A 16,306-nucleotide genomic window follows, 5' to 3' on the forward strand; every position below is an offset into this window, starting at 1 on the left:
TTCTTTGCAACCTAAAGATCTTATCTGATAATGACAATGGTTTGCCTCATGTTTGCAATTTTTAGTCTTTTTCGAAGGTCACCAGGAAAAAGAAAATTCAGCCACACTTAATTTTACATTAGCTTTTTGTTCCAGTTCAAAATACAGAATGTGAATTTAGAAGCACGTGGGAGAAGGTGGAACAGGCTAGGATAAGGATTTCAGTAAGGTGTTTTGGTTTTTGGCAATCTTAGGTTACTTGGTTTCTGTTTTGAACTCATGTTAAATCTCCTCACTGTTCAAACTCAGTGAAAATATGAAAAGCTTCTGGATCACAGCATGTCCCAGTGTGTCTTCCTTCCCTTCACTTTATATTGTGAAATGGTCTGTTCAGTGGTAAAGTGTAGTATTCAAAGCAGCTTCTTCAGGAAAACCTCCTAGATGATAAGAGTGGGAGTTTTTTGTAACTGAAACATCTGCTTTGCACTTGAAACAAAAGCACAAGGCAGTTGGTCTTTGAAGGAGGTCAGGATTGAATTACTTTTCAGCTTTAGACATGAGTACATAGCTCCCCCATCAGTTTTCTGTTAGATGGTTCCTTGCCAATACTCTCCCAGGACTCTGCTTGTTCAAACAAAATATAAATGCTGTTTCATAAACTGTTCTTAGGGGGCAGCTTTTTTGTTTCACTTTCTCAAGCAAACAGTACTGGCCCTTATCTGTCACGAAGCGCAGGAGCAGTCAGCTGCTGAAATGTGTTCATTTTTTAAAAATATATTTCTTCATTACCTGTTTTTCTTATCATGAAGAGCGACAGCTGGAATGGTATTTAAATAGAACACAGTTGGTTATAGTGGTGAAAGACCAAGAGTGTAAAAGGATTTGCTTTCAAAAATGAAAAAAAACCTGAAAGGCAGACTGATATGTGAGTCACTGTTGAATAATTCTGGTAGGCTGATCCAGATGTGCTGGCGCATTGCCACTGCTCCTCTAGATAATAATGTTTTATTGAAAAGAAAAAGAAGAGAAATTCTGTATTTTGATTTATTTCTTTGGGAGAATGGCTATTATTTTGAGTCTGTAAGCTCACACAGCTGTTACTATGGAAGCCTCTTTGCAGTCCAGACTTTGGCGGAAAAGTACTATAGTGGCTGATGTTGATTGTTTTTTGGTTTTGTGATGTGAATAACCTTTATACCTAGCAATGCAGAGAAAAACTTTAAAACTACCTAAGGAAGGATGTATTTTTTTATGTTTGCAATCTGCTCAAAAAATACAGATGACAGAGTGAGACGGGTGATTTGTATTTAGTAGACTAGTCCTTGGTTCAGGTGCAAAGAAACTGCAAGCTCAAAGCTCTCCTGTGCTTTCTGTATTCTGATCTATTTTCAAGAGCATGTTGTTTGTTATCAAACATGCATATGGAGTGCTGAGAAGGCATCACAAAGAAGATGGAAGATAAAAATGCCCTAACCTGAAAGCCATCCGTGCTTACTGGCAGGAGAATTGTGTTTCTCCTGCAGGATGTGGGAGGTCGCTGAATAAATTAGTGCATACCTGTAAGCAGCATAACCTTTCTGCTGTATTGTGAAGAAATTAACGTGCATGCTTAGCTAGTGAAGAGGGGAGTTCAAGCAGTAGGATAACAGGTTAGTTGTTGAACCAGAAAGAGGTGCCTTAGTTGTTAAATTAAAAAAAAAACCCATTTAAAAAAACCCACCAAAGAGCCCAATCCACCAACCAGTCAACCCCCAAAACACACAAAAAAACCCAAACAAAGCAGAACACTGCCAATGCATTTTGCCCTTGAAGTATTTGGGGCAAATTCTGTGTCTAGTATCTTTTTTTTGTGTGTGTGTGTTTTCCTGGTTAAAAAAAAAAAAGAAAATAGACATGAAGAGTTAAACTCCTGTTTGTGTGTGACAGTTTGGAGGGAGCTGCAGAGCTTAGAAAAGCTATTTGTCTGACTTGCTGGCTGTTTGAGACTTTGAAATCTGGCTCCAGTATCCTTCCAGTCCCTTGATTTCTTTGAAGTAGGACGTTTCAGTATGTTTTATTTTTTTCCCCCAGAAATACTTAATGTTGCATGAATGCCTCTCATTTGGATGATAGTATTCCAATACCACTTCTCCCCTGTAGATTTACATAACCTTTAGACCTGATGCAGAATTTGCCGGCAACTTTTCTCAGCCTGCCTAGGAAGCAGCAGCCCTTCAGTAACTGCACAGTACTCTCACTCTGTCCTTGCTGAGTAAATCAACTCACAGAAACAGTTTCTGCTTTCAGCAGTGTGCTTGCCACGAAAAACTCTTCCTGAAAGTAACAGGCTTTGCTATCCATTTGCACAGAGCAGCTGCGTGCTACGTGTGCAGCAGCCTGGTATGATGCACATGGAAAATGCTGTCTTGAGCATTTCCAGAAGTTTTCTAGTGAGGTACTTACAAGCTGGTAGAGCTCCCTGGGGTTTACAAATATCAAAACCCCCCCGATATATAAGTTCTCAGGCTCCTCATACACTAACCTCAATAGACAACATTTTTCACTGGGGAAAAAAGGATCTATTCAGAAATGACACAAATACAGTGTTATGTAATGGTATCACTCACTTTGCTTAGTAGTGATCTGAGAAAATCAGTTGCTTGCTGTTTGTAAATTGAGATTACATGATGCTATCTTATTACTAGTTTTAAAATTGTAATCAATTGAATATTGATTTTTAGCTCCCATGCATACACTGAGAAATTTCAATCTATAAGCCACACTCTTCAGTGAAGTGATGTGCTGAAGTTAAGCTGTGCACTGGCAAGCTTTAATAGTGTTTGGGTTCTAAAAATCTAAATATCCTTGTCAAGATCTTTCCATTTGAAGTACTATGTCTTGACAGATTCCTGGCCTGAGGATGGGTAAGATACAGCTGAATATCTGAAACAGACCATTGCAAGACAGTGGAACCCTTATGGCTTTTGTGCCTTTGGACATTTAATAATATGGCAAGGGATGAGGTGAGAAATAAATTGCACAGGTAAAAGATAGCACTTAAAGATAACAGTAACAAATAAGCAGTTATCATAAAAGGTTGTGTGCAGGACACAGGAGCAGGAGTCTCAATAGTCTCTGCTGTGAAACGTGTCGCAGACTAAAGATGAACAGCATTTTGGTGTGAGTTCAAATTCTTCCATACACAGACATATACATGTGCGCACACACTCTCTCCAAAATGGCTCCCTGTGAGTGGGAAGACTGAAATCCTGTCCAAGCCAGGTGTTTGTTGTAGTGCCAAAGTAGAGCAACAGATATTTTCCTAACTGGAGCGAAGTGTGGGAATGCGGATCAGGCTGACTGTATGTGGAAGAGAATGATCTCTTAAGAGCCTGTTGGTTTTTTGCATATAACCTTTTGTGTGTATTCTGACAAGTTGATTATAAAATAGCTCAGAGCGCTTTTTCTGTGTACACAGTATGCTTAATGGTGTTACTAGAAGACATGACTCTCCTTTTTTCATCTTACTCAAACTAAACTTTGCTCCAGAATAGACTGAGGCTGAAACAAAGAAAAGGGAAGTGGAATTGGCCAGGTTTTCAGATACAAAGCCATCATTACCCAGGTAATGAAACAGCAGTCTGTGAAGCTTTGGAAGGAAGATGGCATCATTTTGAGGGTGCCAGTGCATGGGAGGGCAGATGAGGCCTTGCTCTGGCCACAGTGCTGCCCATTCATTCACATCTCTGAGGCATGTGCTTTTGATTCAAAAAAGCTTGTTGATAATAGTCTCACTTTATCTCACAACTCACAGCCGGAAATACACTTTCCTCTGAATTGCCCAACATGGGTGGGTGTCCATAGCACAGCCTTGCATTCATTTTGTCTTAAGGTAGGCCCTGAGATCACAGCCCTGGTTTGGTCACATGTCCCTCCTGGGTATTTAATCTTTCTGTGCTGGTGGTCTACAGGTTAAATTTGCATGTCACAAAAAGGCTACTTTCTCCTCTGCATGTTGTTTCCAGCAGCAGAGCGTCCTTTGGATGCCCCCATCTGAGTGTAAAAGCTTTATCCACTTGGCTTGTGTTTCTTTAATATTTTTATTGTGTCATTATAGCACAGCAGTGGTCAATGTAACAGGTCTGGTAAAAGATATGAAGTGCACTCAGGTCACTGTTTTGATATGCTGCTCATCTTGTGAGAGTTGTGGACGACACTTAAATCTGAAATGAGAAACACTCTCAGTGGCTGCACACTCAAGTGAGTAGTGACTTACTGCTGGCAGGGCTGGAATTCAGTTTCCTAGAAGAGCTTTTCTTCTCTCTTAGGTTTTTCAATAGTGGTGGCTTCTTTGCTTGGAAAAAAAGGATGAAATTTAAGTCCCAGTGTTACTGAAATAGCACTGAGTGCTTGACAAAAGTGAGGCAGAAGTAGGCCTTTATGTTCTATTAAGCTATGTATAGACATTTTTCTCTTGTTCAGTTTAGAAGTAGGGCAAATGTTAACAGGGTAGTAGTAGTTAATGTAATTTTATGAACATGTGGGAAACTTGGTTTTGCTGCAAGGATGAATTTATTCTGAATCAGAAATTAATTCCTTTATAACCATAGGATAGATGTGGGTATTTGAAGCTTTTAAAGACAACTATATTTAATGAGAAAAAAAATGCAGGCATTTAGCGTCCTTAATGCCACTGAAAGGCCCTGGAAGACAAACCTCAGGGTGTTTAACATCTTAAGGTTTTTGTTTTTAAAAAGATGCATTTTTTGTGCGCTGCATATCCTCAAAGCCAAAGCTTACAGGCAGACATACACACACTAGCCCCTTTCTATGCCTGGACACACTTGGTAGGGGACACCATTGCAACATTTGGCCCTGTACAAATAATAGGTCCTTCCACAACTCTGCCTGTGGTAATGCACATACTGCAACACTGTGCTGGGGGACAGGGGCAGAAAGAGGAATTTGCAGTTTTTACACGCAGAAACCACGTGCTTTTCTTTGCCTGAGCCTACTGAAAAGGCAGACTGTGTATCCAAAAGCCATTATTATAAAAATGAACAAATAACTTGTGAAAGAGTGTGGTGGATATTTTACCCTTACAAAATGACTCTATGCTCTTGGATGAAGTATTTACTCAAAAACAATTGTTCTCTGTTTATATTCAGCAAAATACAGTAGGGTCTTATTTAACTGCAGTTTTTCAGGAGATTGCAGAGATGGGACTTAAATGGATAGAGGGCCATGATGAAACACTGAAACTTCCAGGATGTTGCAGACAATTGAAATAATACCATCTCAGTGACTAATGGCATGCTCCCAAGAACTTAGGAAAGAGGTAGTACAGGATGCAGGCTCATTCAAGCAGATGTTTCTCAGTCTATGCTATATTTAGATCAAGAAAAAAATATGCTGAGTGAAACATTTGCCTGTAAGGGATTCAGAATTTTATTTCCCTCTCTAATTTTAATTCTGATAAGATGCAAAGAGTAGATGAAAAGAGGAGAAGAACCTCCTTCTGTGACTGGATTGAGTTTTGTATGCAGTTTTTCTCACCGTATGTTAGAGCTGTCTTGCCATTGGATAAGTTCTTGCTGAGATCAGAGGACTTGATGGTTTGTTTAGGGATCTTCATGCCACTTCTCTTACAAAGAATAGAAAAAAACATGACTGGAAGTTGCTCTAAAGTTCACACCGAGAGAAAGTTAATAGTTTTTTAATGATGAGTTTCTGATTTTTTTCCCCACTGGATTTTTGTTGCCAAGCTCTCTTTTATGGAGTAACGTGTTACTTCAGAAAGTCATTGCACTGTAAAATCTGTAATTCTGCACTGCTGAACATGTATGGGTAAGCTCTAGTCTCTGTTCACCCCCTGCTGAAAACTGTTTGCTTTCTTTTGGCTTTGCTGCGCAACCTTGTACAGTCTTCAACCTTAATTTTGTATATGAAAACCAGGTAATTTATGTAATTTCCAGTATAGCCAGGGTTCATTCTGATTTGAAAGCTGCAGAGAAGCCAGCTGGCTACTGCCGCCCATAAAGAATTAAGCTTCTCTCAGTACATTGCATGAATTTCTATCCAGCTTTAATAACCTGACAGTATTATTCATCTCTGGTGGCTTTATCATTAATTTTATTTATAAACACCTTGATATATTGAGGGGAAGATTTTTGTCAGAAACTTACTTGGTGGAAAAATGTAAAAAGTTTATTTGGTAACGTATTAGAGTAACTTCTGCTATGGAAGTGTTAGAGCTGTTTAGTCACTTCAGAAATGGCTTAAATTGTTCCACTTTCAACAGCGTATGAATCACAGCTAGGCAAGTAGTGCATACTAATTACTGTCCTTCTCTTTCTGCACTTTTCATAAAATGTTTTTGCTTCCCAAGCAGTGGGCAGTTCAGCTCATGGGCTAGGCAAACACAACGTGTTTTGTTGTGCCCTTCGGTGTCTTGGGAGCCAGATAGGATGTTTATAGTGACACCATGCTGACCAGGCACTAAGCCAGGCAGCGTCACACTTGGTTGTGCTTGTGCCCATGTCCTTCTACTCGAGGCAGGTGGTGTTACCTTGAACTGGCTGTGCAGAGGGAAAGGTCTGCATGTCCTCTCTTGGCTTGGTCTCCAGCATCCAGGGTGAGCTTTGAGGGAATGATTCACAAGCACAGTACCTCACTAGTCCAGCACTTGTAGGTTGTGTTGCTTCTGTCAGATCTCCATCCGCTTATAGAAGTGGCTGAAGTGTACGTGAAGAGTAAGAAATGAAAGAGTGAGTTGTATTCCTCAAAGAGGTCTGACACAACTCACCTGCAGAAGGCATGTTGTTAAAATTGAAATGGCTCTCAGACCTGTCTTGAGCTTCAGTACAGGCACTTCAAAGGGACCCAGAGGGCAAACTTGGTACAGTTTGAGACACTCAAAATTATTTAATCCCAGTTCCTCTGTAGTAAATATCTCCGTAAATTTGTCATTTTGTAGGCAGCACAGTAAGCATGGAGTGTATGTCAGCATGTAGAGCCAGCCATGTCTTCCAGCCAGCACCAAGCACCTTGCATAAAACAGCAAAGTGTTTCTCTCAAATGTATGTATCAGCACAGTTGCAAGCTTTACTGGTCATGTGTACACACCAGCTCATTTGGAAGGTCTCTGACTTGATGCCCTGTTTCGATGGCTCAGGCATAAACTTCACAAGCTAAGAGAGGAATAAATACATGTTCTGTGGGCACTGAGTAAAAATTTCAGGTTGTATTTTCAGGCTTCTTTCTCTTAAGTTTCATTCGTTTCCCAGTTAAAGTTGCATTCCGAAGTACACGTTTGGAAAAAAAAAAAATTTGGATGCTGCATTGGGTTATGCTGGAATGAATGTTGACGAGTGCTTCTGATCCACTTGTTCAGTTCTGTTGATTTGTCGTCCTTTTAATAAGAAAGACTGCTGTGCTGTGGTGTTTTATAACTGTGGAGTTGCATTCAGGTTTGTGACAAGCATCGTCTTTGAAGCATATGACTAGTCAGAATAACAGTGTATATGAACAGACAGTTCTGGTTTGGGGAGGAGGGGGTAGTAGATTTGTAGAAAAGAGTCTGGTTAAATCTCATTAGGTCATCCCAGTTGTGAAAACTTAGCCTATAGCTTGGTTTACTCCAAAACCTACAGGAGGCATGTAAAGCTACAAGATACCACAACTGGCACTTGATTTTAAAACAAAGTTTCAAAGGAACTAATTAATCAAGACCTGGAATCATTCTCTGAGTTTTCTGTTTTAATGTAGTAGTTAGGAAACCTTTATGATCAGAACATGCATGTACAAACAGCAGCATGAAATGGCTATTTCTGTAGAAAATGTCTAGCAAAGAAATGAAGAAAACGTTTGACTTTCTGTCTTTTGAATTTAAGCCAGTTTTGATTGCTTAATTATGTATTTTATCAATGTTAACATTTTAATTAGGTTCAAAAAGTCTCTAAAATTTTCAAAGGCAGAGATTAAAATGTTGTCAAAAGACCTTAATACTTTTGATTGGATCAGAGTTACTCTTTTGGGATAAAAAATTCTTGTTCTTGGAATAGCAGCAGTTCGCAGTGGGATGGTAAAATAGACAGGAGGCACCGGGTTTGAATGCTTCCGGTGAGAGCAGCTGTTCCAGTGTGATGTTGATGCTGCTCATGGGAGTGTTGCAGGACATAGCCGTGCTCCTGTTGCTTTTTTTCAGTTCCACAATAGATGGCTAATGGTTTGCTGATGAGTGATTTTCACACAGAGCTTAGGATGCAACAGCTTCCATCGTGAAATTGTGGAAAAGAACACTGTAGGGTTGGTTCTTCACGTGACCAGCAGTGATACCTGTCCAACATGTACCTAGGGATTTCTGTGTAAGCTGTGGTGCCTGGGCATTTTTGAGCAGGGATATGTGCACATGTGAAGCAGGGAAGAAGAATGTCAGATTAACTGGTAGAATTGCTTATGATGATTTTTGTTGTAATAGTGTAAAACTGAAATCAGGAGGGCAAACGCCGTCATGATAGAACAGTAACTTCTCACATCTGATTTGTCTCTGTATTTTGTTTTCTGAAATGCCCTTTCTTTTCCCTTTTTTTGAAGGCCACTGTAAAGTGTTATGTTGTCTGTGTGCAGTGTCAGCCTGGTAGTGCAAATGTGATGGTGGCTACAATACATCTCCCTTCCTTCCTTCCTTCCTTCCTTCCTCCCTTCCTCCCTTCTCTCAGAGAGTGTTACCATAGCATTTCTCTCCCAGGGACTCTCGCGCAGAGCTGCAGATGGGATTCTCACTATGAACTCTGTGCTGCTCAATCGGATACGCTCAGTTCTGTAGAAGGAAAATGGGGAAGAAAGGGTGACTTAGCAACACGGATAAAGCTTTCCTGGTATTTCCAAGAAGCGAAAACGTTTTTTGAAACCGAGACTTGTTTTCATTAATATGAGGATGGGATTTTTCTATGAAGAAGAACAAATCCTCTTTCTTCCTGCCACCTCAGTCTCTTTTCTCTTGTCCAGGGAGATGAATTCAGAATAGTTTACTGCCTGATCCTTGGGCTTACATTTCTTGCTTTTTCCCCTTTCCTTTAGCTGTGGACGTGGCTTGAGGAGCTACAGAAAGAACTGCTTGATGATGTCTATGCTGAGTCTGTGGAGGCTGTCCAAGACCTGATCAAACGTTTTGGTCAACAGCAACAGACCACTCTGCAGGTTACAGTCAATGTCATAAAAGAAGGCGAAGATCTCATACAGCAACTAAGGTAAAACAGATTTTTATTTAAATCTTTCTCGATGTTAATCTGATGTTTTGTGAGGTTTTTTCTATTTTGAGGATAGAGATGATGAGTACAAGATACGACCTATAAATAAAACTTGTAAATATTAGGACTACAGTGATCTTTCATGCTGTACTGATGGTCTCTAAACCTCTGTTTAGAGGAAGCTGACCTTATAAACACTGCTGCCACAAGAAGGAGTTTTTGTTGACATAAGCCACCTTTTTGATATAAGCAATGATGTGTTTTTGTAGTCTGACATGCAGGGCTCCACAGCTTTTTGAGTTCTGTGCAGCAGCCTTTTTATAGAGACACTTGAATTTGTTTTGCAGACTGATAAGTAACTTCGTTGTAGTAAAAGCCAAGTTTGTGGTCCATTTCATACAAAAATGATCTGAAAAAATAGATTTGGTTGCCAGCTTCTCTGGTGCATGTCTCCTTTGCTGCAGGAGATTAACAAATCTGAATTTTCAGGTTTTATACTCAGGTAAAAGATTAAGTAATTTTTTTTAATTAACTAATTTTGATCTTTCCTTGCCAAGAAGATTCAGTGAAGTAAATAGTTATCACATGCTACTTCCTTTTCACAGTGGAAACATTTGTCTCAGGCTTTAAATTTTATCCTTCCTGTAAATAGAATGTCTTTACATGTTCAGTTGGGCAAAAAATGAAAGTAATTAATTTCCTAAATTTTTTTCATGTACTAGAACGTAGCTTGACTTTTTATTTACAAAGATGTACAGACTTAGCTTTCATGCAATATGGTTTGCACCAACCTTATCTGAAGCAGGCTTGTATCTTGTGGTCATGTATAGCATCCAAATTGTATGGATTTTTTTTTTCAATAATACTCTTTTTTCTTCCCCCTCCTCTCTCTCTGCTTTGAATAGGGATTCTGCCATTTCTAGTAACAAGACCCCCCATAACAGCTCAATCAACCACATAGAGACAGTCTTGCAGCAGCTGGATGAGGCCCAGTCTCAGATGGAGGAGCTTTTTCAAGAACGCAAGATCAAACTTGAGCTGTTTCTGCAGCTCCGCATATTTGAAAGAGACGCAATAGATGTGAGTGTTTGCTTTCGGACTTGCATTGCACGCCCTTCTCCTCTTGTGAAGGAATGTTTATGCTGAAATTCTGTAGTTGCATTGGCATTGTGGCTCAAATGGCTGATAGACTTAATTTTTACCTGAAGTAAGGCTTTTGTCCTGTATGTGAAAGTGTGAGAAGAGCTCAGTGCTCAGCAGAGCTGAGCTTTTTGATTGACTCTTGGTGCATCTTTAGGCAAACGTTAGGTAAAATCATAATGCATCAGTTACTTCGTCTGCTCAGTTTAGTTTGAATATCAAACTACCAGTTTGACATAACCAGTGTGCCTGCAGTTAATATGAATAGGACTTGTAAGATGGTTTTGTACAAACCCTCTAAAGTGATGTTTTACAGTAACAATCCTCTTCTCTTCCAAATCAGCAGTCTTTTTTTCAGTTGGCAGCTGCAAGTGGTATTTGGAATTCTATCTTAATCACTGGGAATGTTCTGTGGGCTGTCATTTTTTAAAAATAAAATTCTTTTCCACCTCCGAAAATAATTCAATAGCAGTTGTAGTGCTGCACCACTGCAAAACTTCAAGAAGTTTTGAGCCTGTCCAAACTTCGAAGGGGAATTACAGCTTATCAGTTGAAAAGTTTCTGTGTGCAAGAACATGTACACAAACAGACATGAAACTCCACAGGGAGCTTAGGTTAGCAGAGTTGCATTAAAAAACTTCAGCTAAGTTCATATGACTTAATAAAACAACCAGTGCTGTACACAATGACTGAAACAAATTGGTGCCTTATAAGGTTCATGGTTATTCATTGGTAAATGATCCTGTTTGAGTTTATAACGACTTACCTTGAAATTCTGAAAACCAGGAGTTAGAGTGATAATTTTACCCCTTTGCTTGTATGTAGTAAAAGCTGCAACTGTTGGTTACATGTAAGGGTAAAAGAGGCAGTCAGCCGAAAGCTTCTCAGGTTTTTAGTGATAGTGGCTCAGGTTTTTAATGTTTTGGTTTGGGTTCCTCGCCCCCCCTTCTGAAAATCAGGATTTGATGTCATGGCAGAAGTCTGGTTTAGCAAAGCACATTGTTAGGGGCAGTGCAGAAATAGGCAAACACAGTTCCTTGATCCTTTCCCAGAGAGGAAGTGAGAGTGTGTGCTCTACAGTAATAACAACTCTGATATAAACAAAGACTAAGAGGGTTTTTTTTTTCAATTTTGCAATTCACACTGGTCTGCAGAGAGTTCTCTACTTCGACTATCTGAGAGAAGCTTTTCTACTTTAATCAGGTGAGAGTAGCTGTCTCACATATGCGTACAGTCTTTGCAGGAGCAATCAACAGTGCTTGATGTCTGTGAGGTGTTCTCAGAACACTTTTTGAAGGAATGGCAGCTGTGTGGGGCAGTGCATACCAAGAAAATTAATGGAAGAATTAGGATAAAGGTTTGAGTGAAGTTGACTATCAAGTTGATTGCTCTCTGTTGTAGGTTACATAAGCCAGGATTCTACAGTAGCAAAAGGCTGGTTGCAGGAGCCCTGCTTTGCAGATGTGTTCTAGTTCTTCAGTTCAGGACAGCATCTATGTAGGTAGGAGTACTTCTGGTACTGCTGGTTGGTGATGCCCATAGGATTTTGCATCAGAAAGCTGCAAACCCTAACTTCATAGATTCATAGAATAGAATATAATGAGTTGGAAGTGACCCATCAAGTCCAACTCCTGACTCTGCACAGGACATCCCAAGAGTCAAACCATGTGCCTGGGAGTGTTGCCCAAACACTGTCAGGCTTGGTGCTGTGACCACTTCCCTGGGGACCCTGTTCCAGTGCTCAGCCACACTGTGGGTGAAGAACCTCTTCCTGATATCCAACGTTAACCTCCTCTACCTCTGCTTCGTGTTGTTTCCTTGAGTCCAGTCACTGGTCACGAGAGTGAAGATGTTGGTACCTCACCTTCCATTTCCCCTCATGACGATGTTGAGGACTGCAGTGAGGTCTCCCCTCAGTCTCCTCCAGGCTGAACAGACCAAGTGCCCTCAGCTGCTCCTCAAATGGCTTCCCCTCCAAACCCTTCACCTTCTTTGTGGCCCTCCTTAGGATTTTCTCTTAAGAGCTTAGTGTGTTTTTATATTGTAGTGCCCAAAACTGCACACACTTGACAGGTCTTTCTTTTTCTAAACCTGACACTTGGCATGCATTTTGCCACATACAACATAAAGCAAAGTAGTAGTTACCTTGTTGAAAGAGTTGGTATAATTTCTTGATATGGTTTGGAAATAGAAGTCATACTTATTTTAGATTGATGAAGCATCCTTCAGGAAAGAAAATGGCCCTGGCTGAAGAGTGACTTCAGCAAAATGTTGATTGTTTTGCTGTCTCTGTGCCATGTCTTCTCTGCTTCCTCAGCAAAGTATGCTTCTCTTTTCCCTCTCCCTGAGGGCAGACATCTGTTCGGAAACTTCCAGGAAGAAAATGTGGGGACTAGTTCCAGGTCAGTTGTTTGAAAGCAGAAGCTCAGCTGAAGTAACTTGATAATGAGGAGGAGCCAGATGCCAGCTTGGAATTTGCAGCCCTTGTTTTGACCTTCTCCTTCCTCCAGGATTTTGTGTGACTGGTCCAGTCAATTAAGACTTGGCTGTAGGGGCAGTTCATTCAGGGGAGCATCCTGTGAGGACAGCTTTTCTCGAAGGCAAGTAGTGTTTCTACCTTTTCTTACTGCTTGCAAAATTACACAGGCTAAAATGAGACAAAGGGCTCCCCTAGCACTGCAGGGTTAAAACCATGCAGCTGTTCTTCTGGGGACAGTGGTGAGATCTGCAGGCAGGGTAAATTCCCTTCTTCTCCTTACTCTTCCCTTATAATTTGCTGATAAAATACTTTGGTTTCTTTGCTGATAAAATACTTAGTTTCTTTTATCCTATAACTTTTCAGATACTTGTGCTCTTCTGAAATTGGTGTGATAGCAGTACTGTCTCTATTTTGCCCCTTGCTCTTGGCATATAAACTTCACCTTCCCTATCCTCAGCATGATCTTTGGTGCCATTGTTGGTGAGCTATTTGAAGGACTTCTTTTTAAATGCCTGCATTAACTAAACGCATGAATGAGCAAAATAATGTAGGTGAAGATTCTCTTGCTAGTGTGATTAGGAGCATGAGTAAGGTGTGTGTGAACCCACCCAGGGGGCTAGTAACACTGGTGGCAAAGTTCACAGTCCAAAGTGTATTTGTCCCATCTGTGTCTGAGCATTTTTGCCTGTCTGTAACTTAGATGCCTTGAGGCCTGTGCCAGGGCTCTGCACAGAGCATACCACACACTTTTCAGCTCACAGCTTTATCTCAACTCTATTTTTGGACCATACTTACAAGATGCCTGTTAAGTCACATGGCTGAAAGGACAAGGATGCAAAATGCTGGGGTATCACAGAGACCTAACTCCTTTCCCTTTCCCCTCTTACTTTTTCTTTTTTTTTTTCTCCTCAGCACATAATATTTACAGGGCCTTGGTGAGCACTCGGTTGGTACCATGAATGGTAGACACTTCTGAGAAGAGACCTGTGGTTCTTTATTTCTTTCCCACTCAGGATGAAAGAGTCTGCATCCCTTCTGTATTATACCCTGCCTTGTTTCTTGTCAGTGTTATCTTTAAGTTTAATAGAATGTATCAGTCAGCTCACAATCAGCACTAGGAAGTTCTTGAACATGTGCTTTAGTAAATTGTCAGCCTGTGTTTATGCTGGGTTGTCCATCTCCTGAGAGCAATATGAATTTGTGGTTCAGTTACTTTAGATTTCTATTAGTCATTTATTCTGTTTGTTTAATGCTGGTTGTCTTGACAAAACTTTACAAGCAAAATGGGAGCCCACTTGCTTTAAAAGTGTTGTCTGTAAAGCAGAAGTTTAGGGGAAGCACTGAAAAGTGTGGGCAGAGAGGGCTAAGTGAATGCTATTTCTCTATTGACTCTGCCTTCAGATTTGCACAGGGGGTGCAATGGCTGACAGTAGACCACCTTCCACCACCTAATTACTGCTGATAAAATACGAGGATTACTGCCCTTGTTAGGAAACTTCTCTCTGATGGTCATTGACTGCTTACCTTCTGAATGAGTGTGGAAACATGCTGGACTTACTTATTTAAGTTGCGGACATCCTGGCCTTTTGAAGGGGAAAAGAAATGTATTGGTCTTGTTCAGAGAGTTTCAAACTGCTTTAAACAGTATGTGTGATCTTAAGCATGGGTTTGGTTGTATGAAATAGCATGGGAAAAGCTATGATTCTTACTGACTGTTTGTGGCTGTTCTTTGGAGGCAGTATCAGTGAAACCTCTCGGCTGAGGCGACACACAGTTTTGACCTCTTGAAACTAGTTGTTTTTCCTATCAAGTAAAGGGAATCTTAGGAGCTAGTGACTACAATCTATTTCATTATTATGACAATACTGACACAGCCAGAGCAGTGTCACACTGTGAGCTTACTGTGTTTTTATTTTATTCCCACTTAAATTCCTAATAAAAGAGATAAGGTTTGGCATCTGTTCTGTAGGGAGATGGACTGGCTTAGCTTCTAAAACAGTGTCAGAAATGTGCCATGTTGAATCTTAATCTTTTGTATGATGGTGTTCTGGTGGTGGAGTTTTGTAACCTTTTTTATTGCTCAGATTTCTGACAAAGTCCAACTACAAATATTTCTTCAAGGTAACTTTTGAATGTTCTTAACTGACCTGGATGAAAATAAGATGGTAAATCTGTTTTCTTAGAACTTCCCTAGTGCAGTGGATGAAGAAACAAACATTAGATTACCTCCATTGCTTTTAATAATAACACAGAGTTTCAGAGAGAAGCTGAGAAGAGCAGAGCTGAGATGCACAAGAGCAGGAAAGTGTGGTAGCTAAAAGTAAGCAATTTCTCTGGTTGGACTGTCAGGAAAACCTGAAGTTTCTTTAAAATTTCAGGTCACTTAAAAGAATGTGAAGAAGCAGAGGAAGGTGATGAGACATTTTGGGCATGGACCAAGTAAAAAGGAAATTAAGGGAACTTGTTAAGGATTTTGTGGGAGGTGAAGCCTATTTGTGTGTTTAGAGGGAAAACCACTCATAATGCCTAAATAGACTGATATTTAGAGCACATGGAAGATGAGAGGAGCTTCAAGCAATGGCTAAAAGCCTTGTCCTGTCTATCTTCCTGAATACTTTGGTCATCAGCTTTTTCTGTTCTCAGTATTACCTCTGACATTTTAGTTTCTACCTGTTTTCACTTCAGCAGAGGTAGCTGAGCAGGTTTAGGGATTGCAAATAACTTAATTGTTTGGTATCTCCCATCATGACATGGTGTAAATCTCGAATCCTTAGTGAATCGAGTGGAGTTTTTTGCAGAACACCTTTAAAACAGGAAGTAACTCACTGGTGCCATGATTTTATTATTAATTGCTTGATGTGTCAATTTTTTTATGGCACCATGTGAGCAGAATGGAAAAAAGCCTTCAATGAGAGATTGTAGCAAACTAAAGAAGCTTTATAGAAATGATTTAACTTTAACTTTTAACTTTCTGTCTCTCCAGTTCTGCTTTTTTTCTAGAAGGCCTGTTTTCCTGGAATTTCTCTTGTTGTTTAACTGTCTCACTAACTTTGGAGCTATAACAGCCACTTGAAAAGGGGTAGTGACAACAAATGACTTTGGTTAAATATTTATGCACTTAGGTAGTTGATTGCTATTCCTGTTAAGTCAGGTCTTCTTTTGGCTGTGTCTTGCTGCATAAATAGGTACTTTCCTCTCATTTAGCACCATTCACATGAGTTTGTCCTACTCCTGAAATTGTAGAACACTGGAACTAAGCCAAATTTGTTTCTTGGTATCTATAATTTTGCTTTCCCAATGAACTGCAATAGTTGGTGCCCAAACTGTGCTAAAAATCTGGAAAAATCTTGATTAATGGCTTGAGGGATTAGTGTGTTAGACTTTTTTGAAGTAACTGATGCATCAAATCTGTGCCATATGAACTCAACCCACTTTGATAATGAGGATTGCAAGCACTGTGTATTAGCCTTAAAACCAA

General features: G+C 40.1%; 1 protein-coding gene across 4 annotated transcripts in view; it reads left to right on the forward strand.

Moving 5' to 3' along the window:
- TRIO (trio Rho guanine nucleotide exchange factor) overlaps positions 1 to 16,306 on the forward strand; it is a 243,846-nt gene that overhangs the window by 113,088 nt on the left and 114,452 nt on the right. For all 4 annotated transcript variants that reach the window (XM_066186236.1, XM_066186245.1, XM_066186252.1 and 1 more), the window contains exons 12-13: positions 9,040 to 9,209; positions 10,115 to 10,289. In XM_066186236.1, coding sequence (XP_066042333.1) covers positions 9,040 to 9,209; positions 10,115 to 10,289 — 345 coding nt within the window. The remainder of the gene's footprint in view (positions 1 to 9,039; positions 9,210 to 10,114; positions 10,290 to 16,306) is intronic.

The sequence above is a fragment of the Chamaea fasciata genome, unplaced genomic scaffold (genome assembly GCF_029207755.1).
Source record: "Chamaea fasciata isolate MVZ Bird 193981 ecotype frontalis unplaced genomic scaffold, bChaFas1.0.hap1 SCAF_1, whole genome shotgun sequence".
Lineage (NCBI taxonomy): Eukaryota > Metazoa > Chordata > Aves > Passeriformes > Sylviidae > Chamaea > Chamaea fasciata.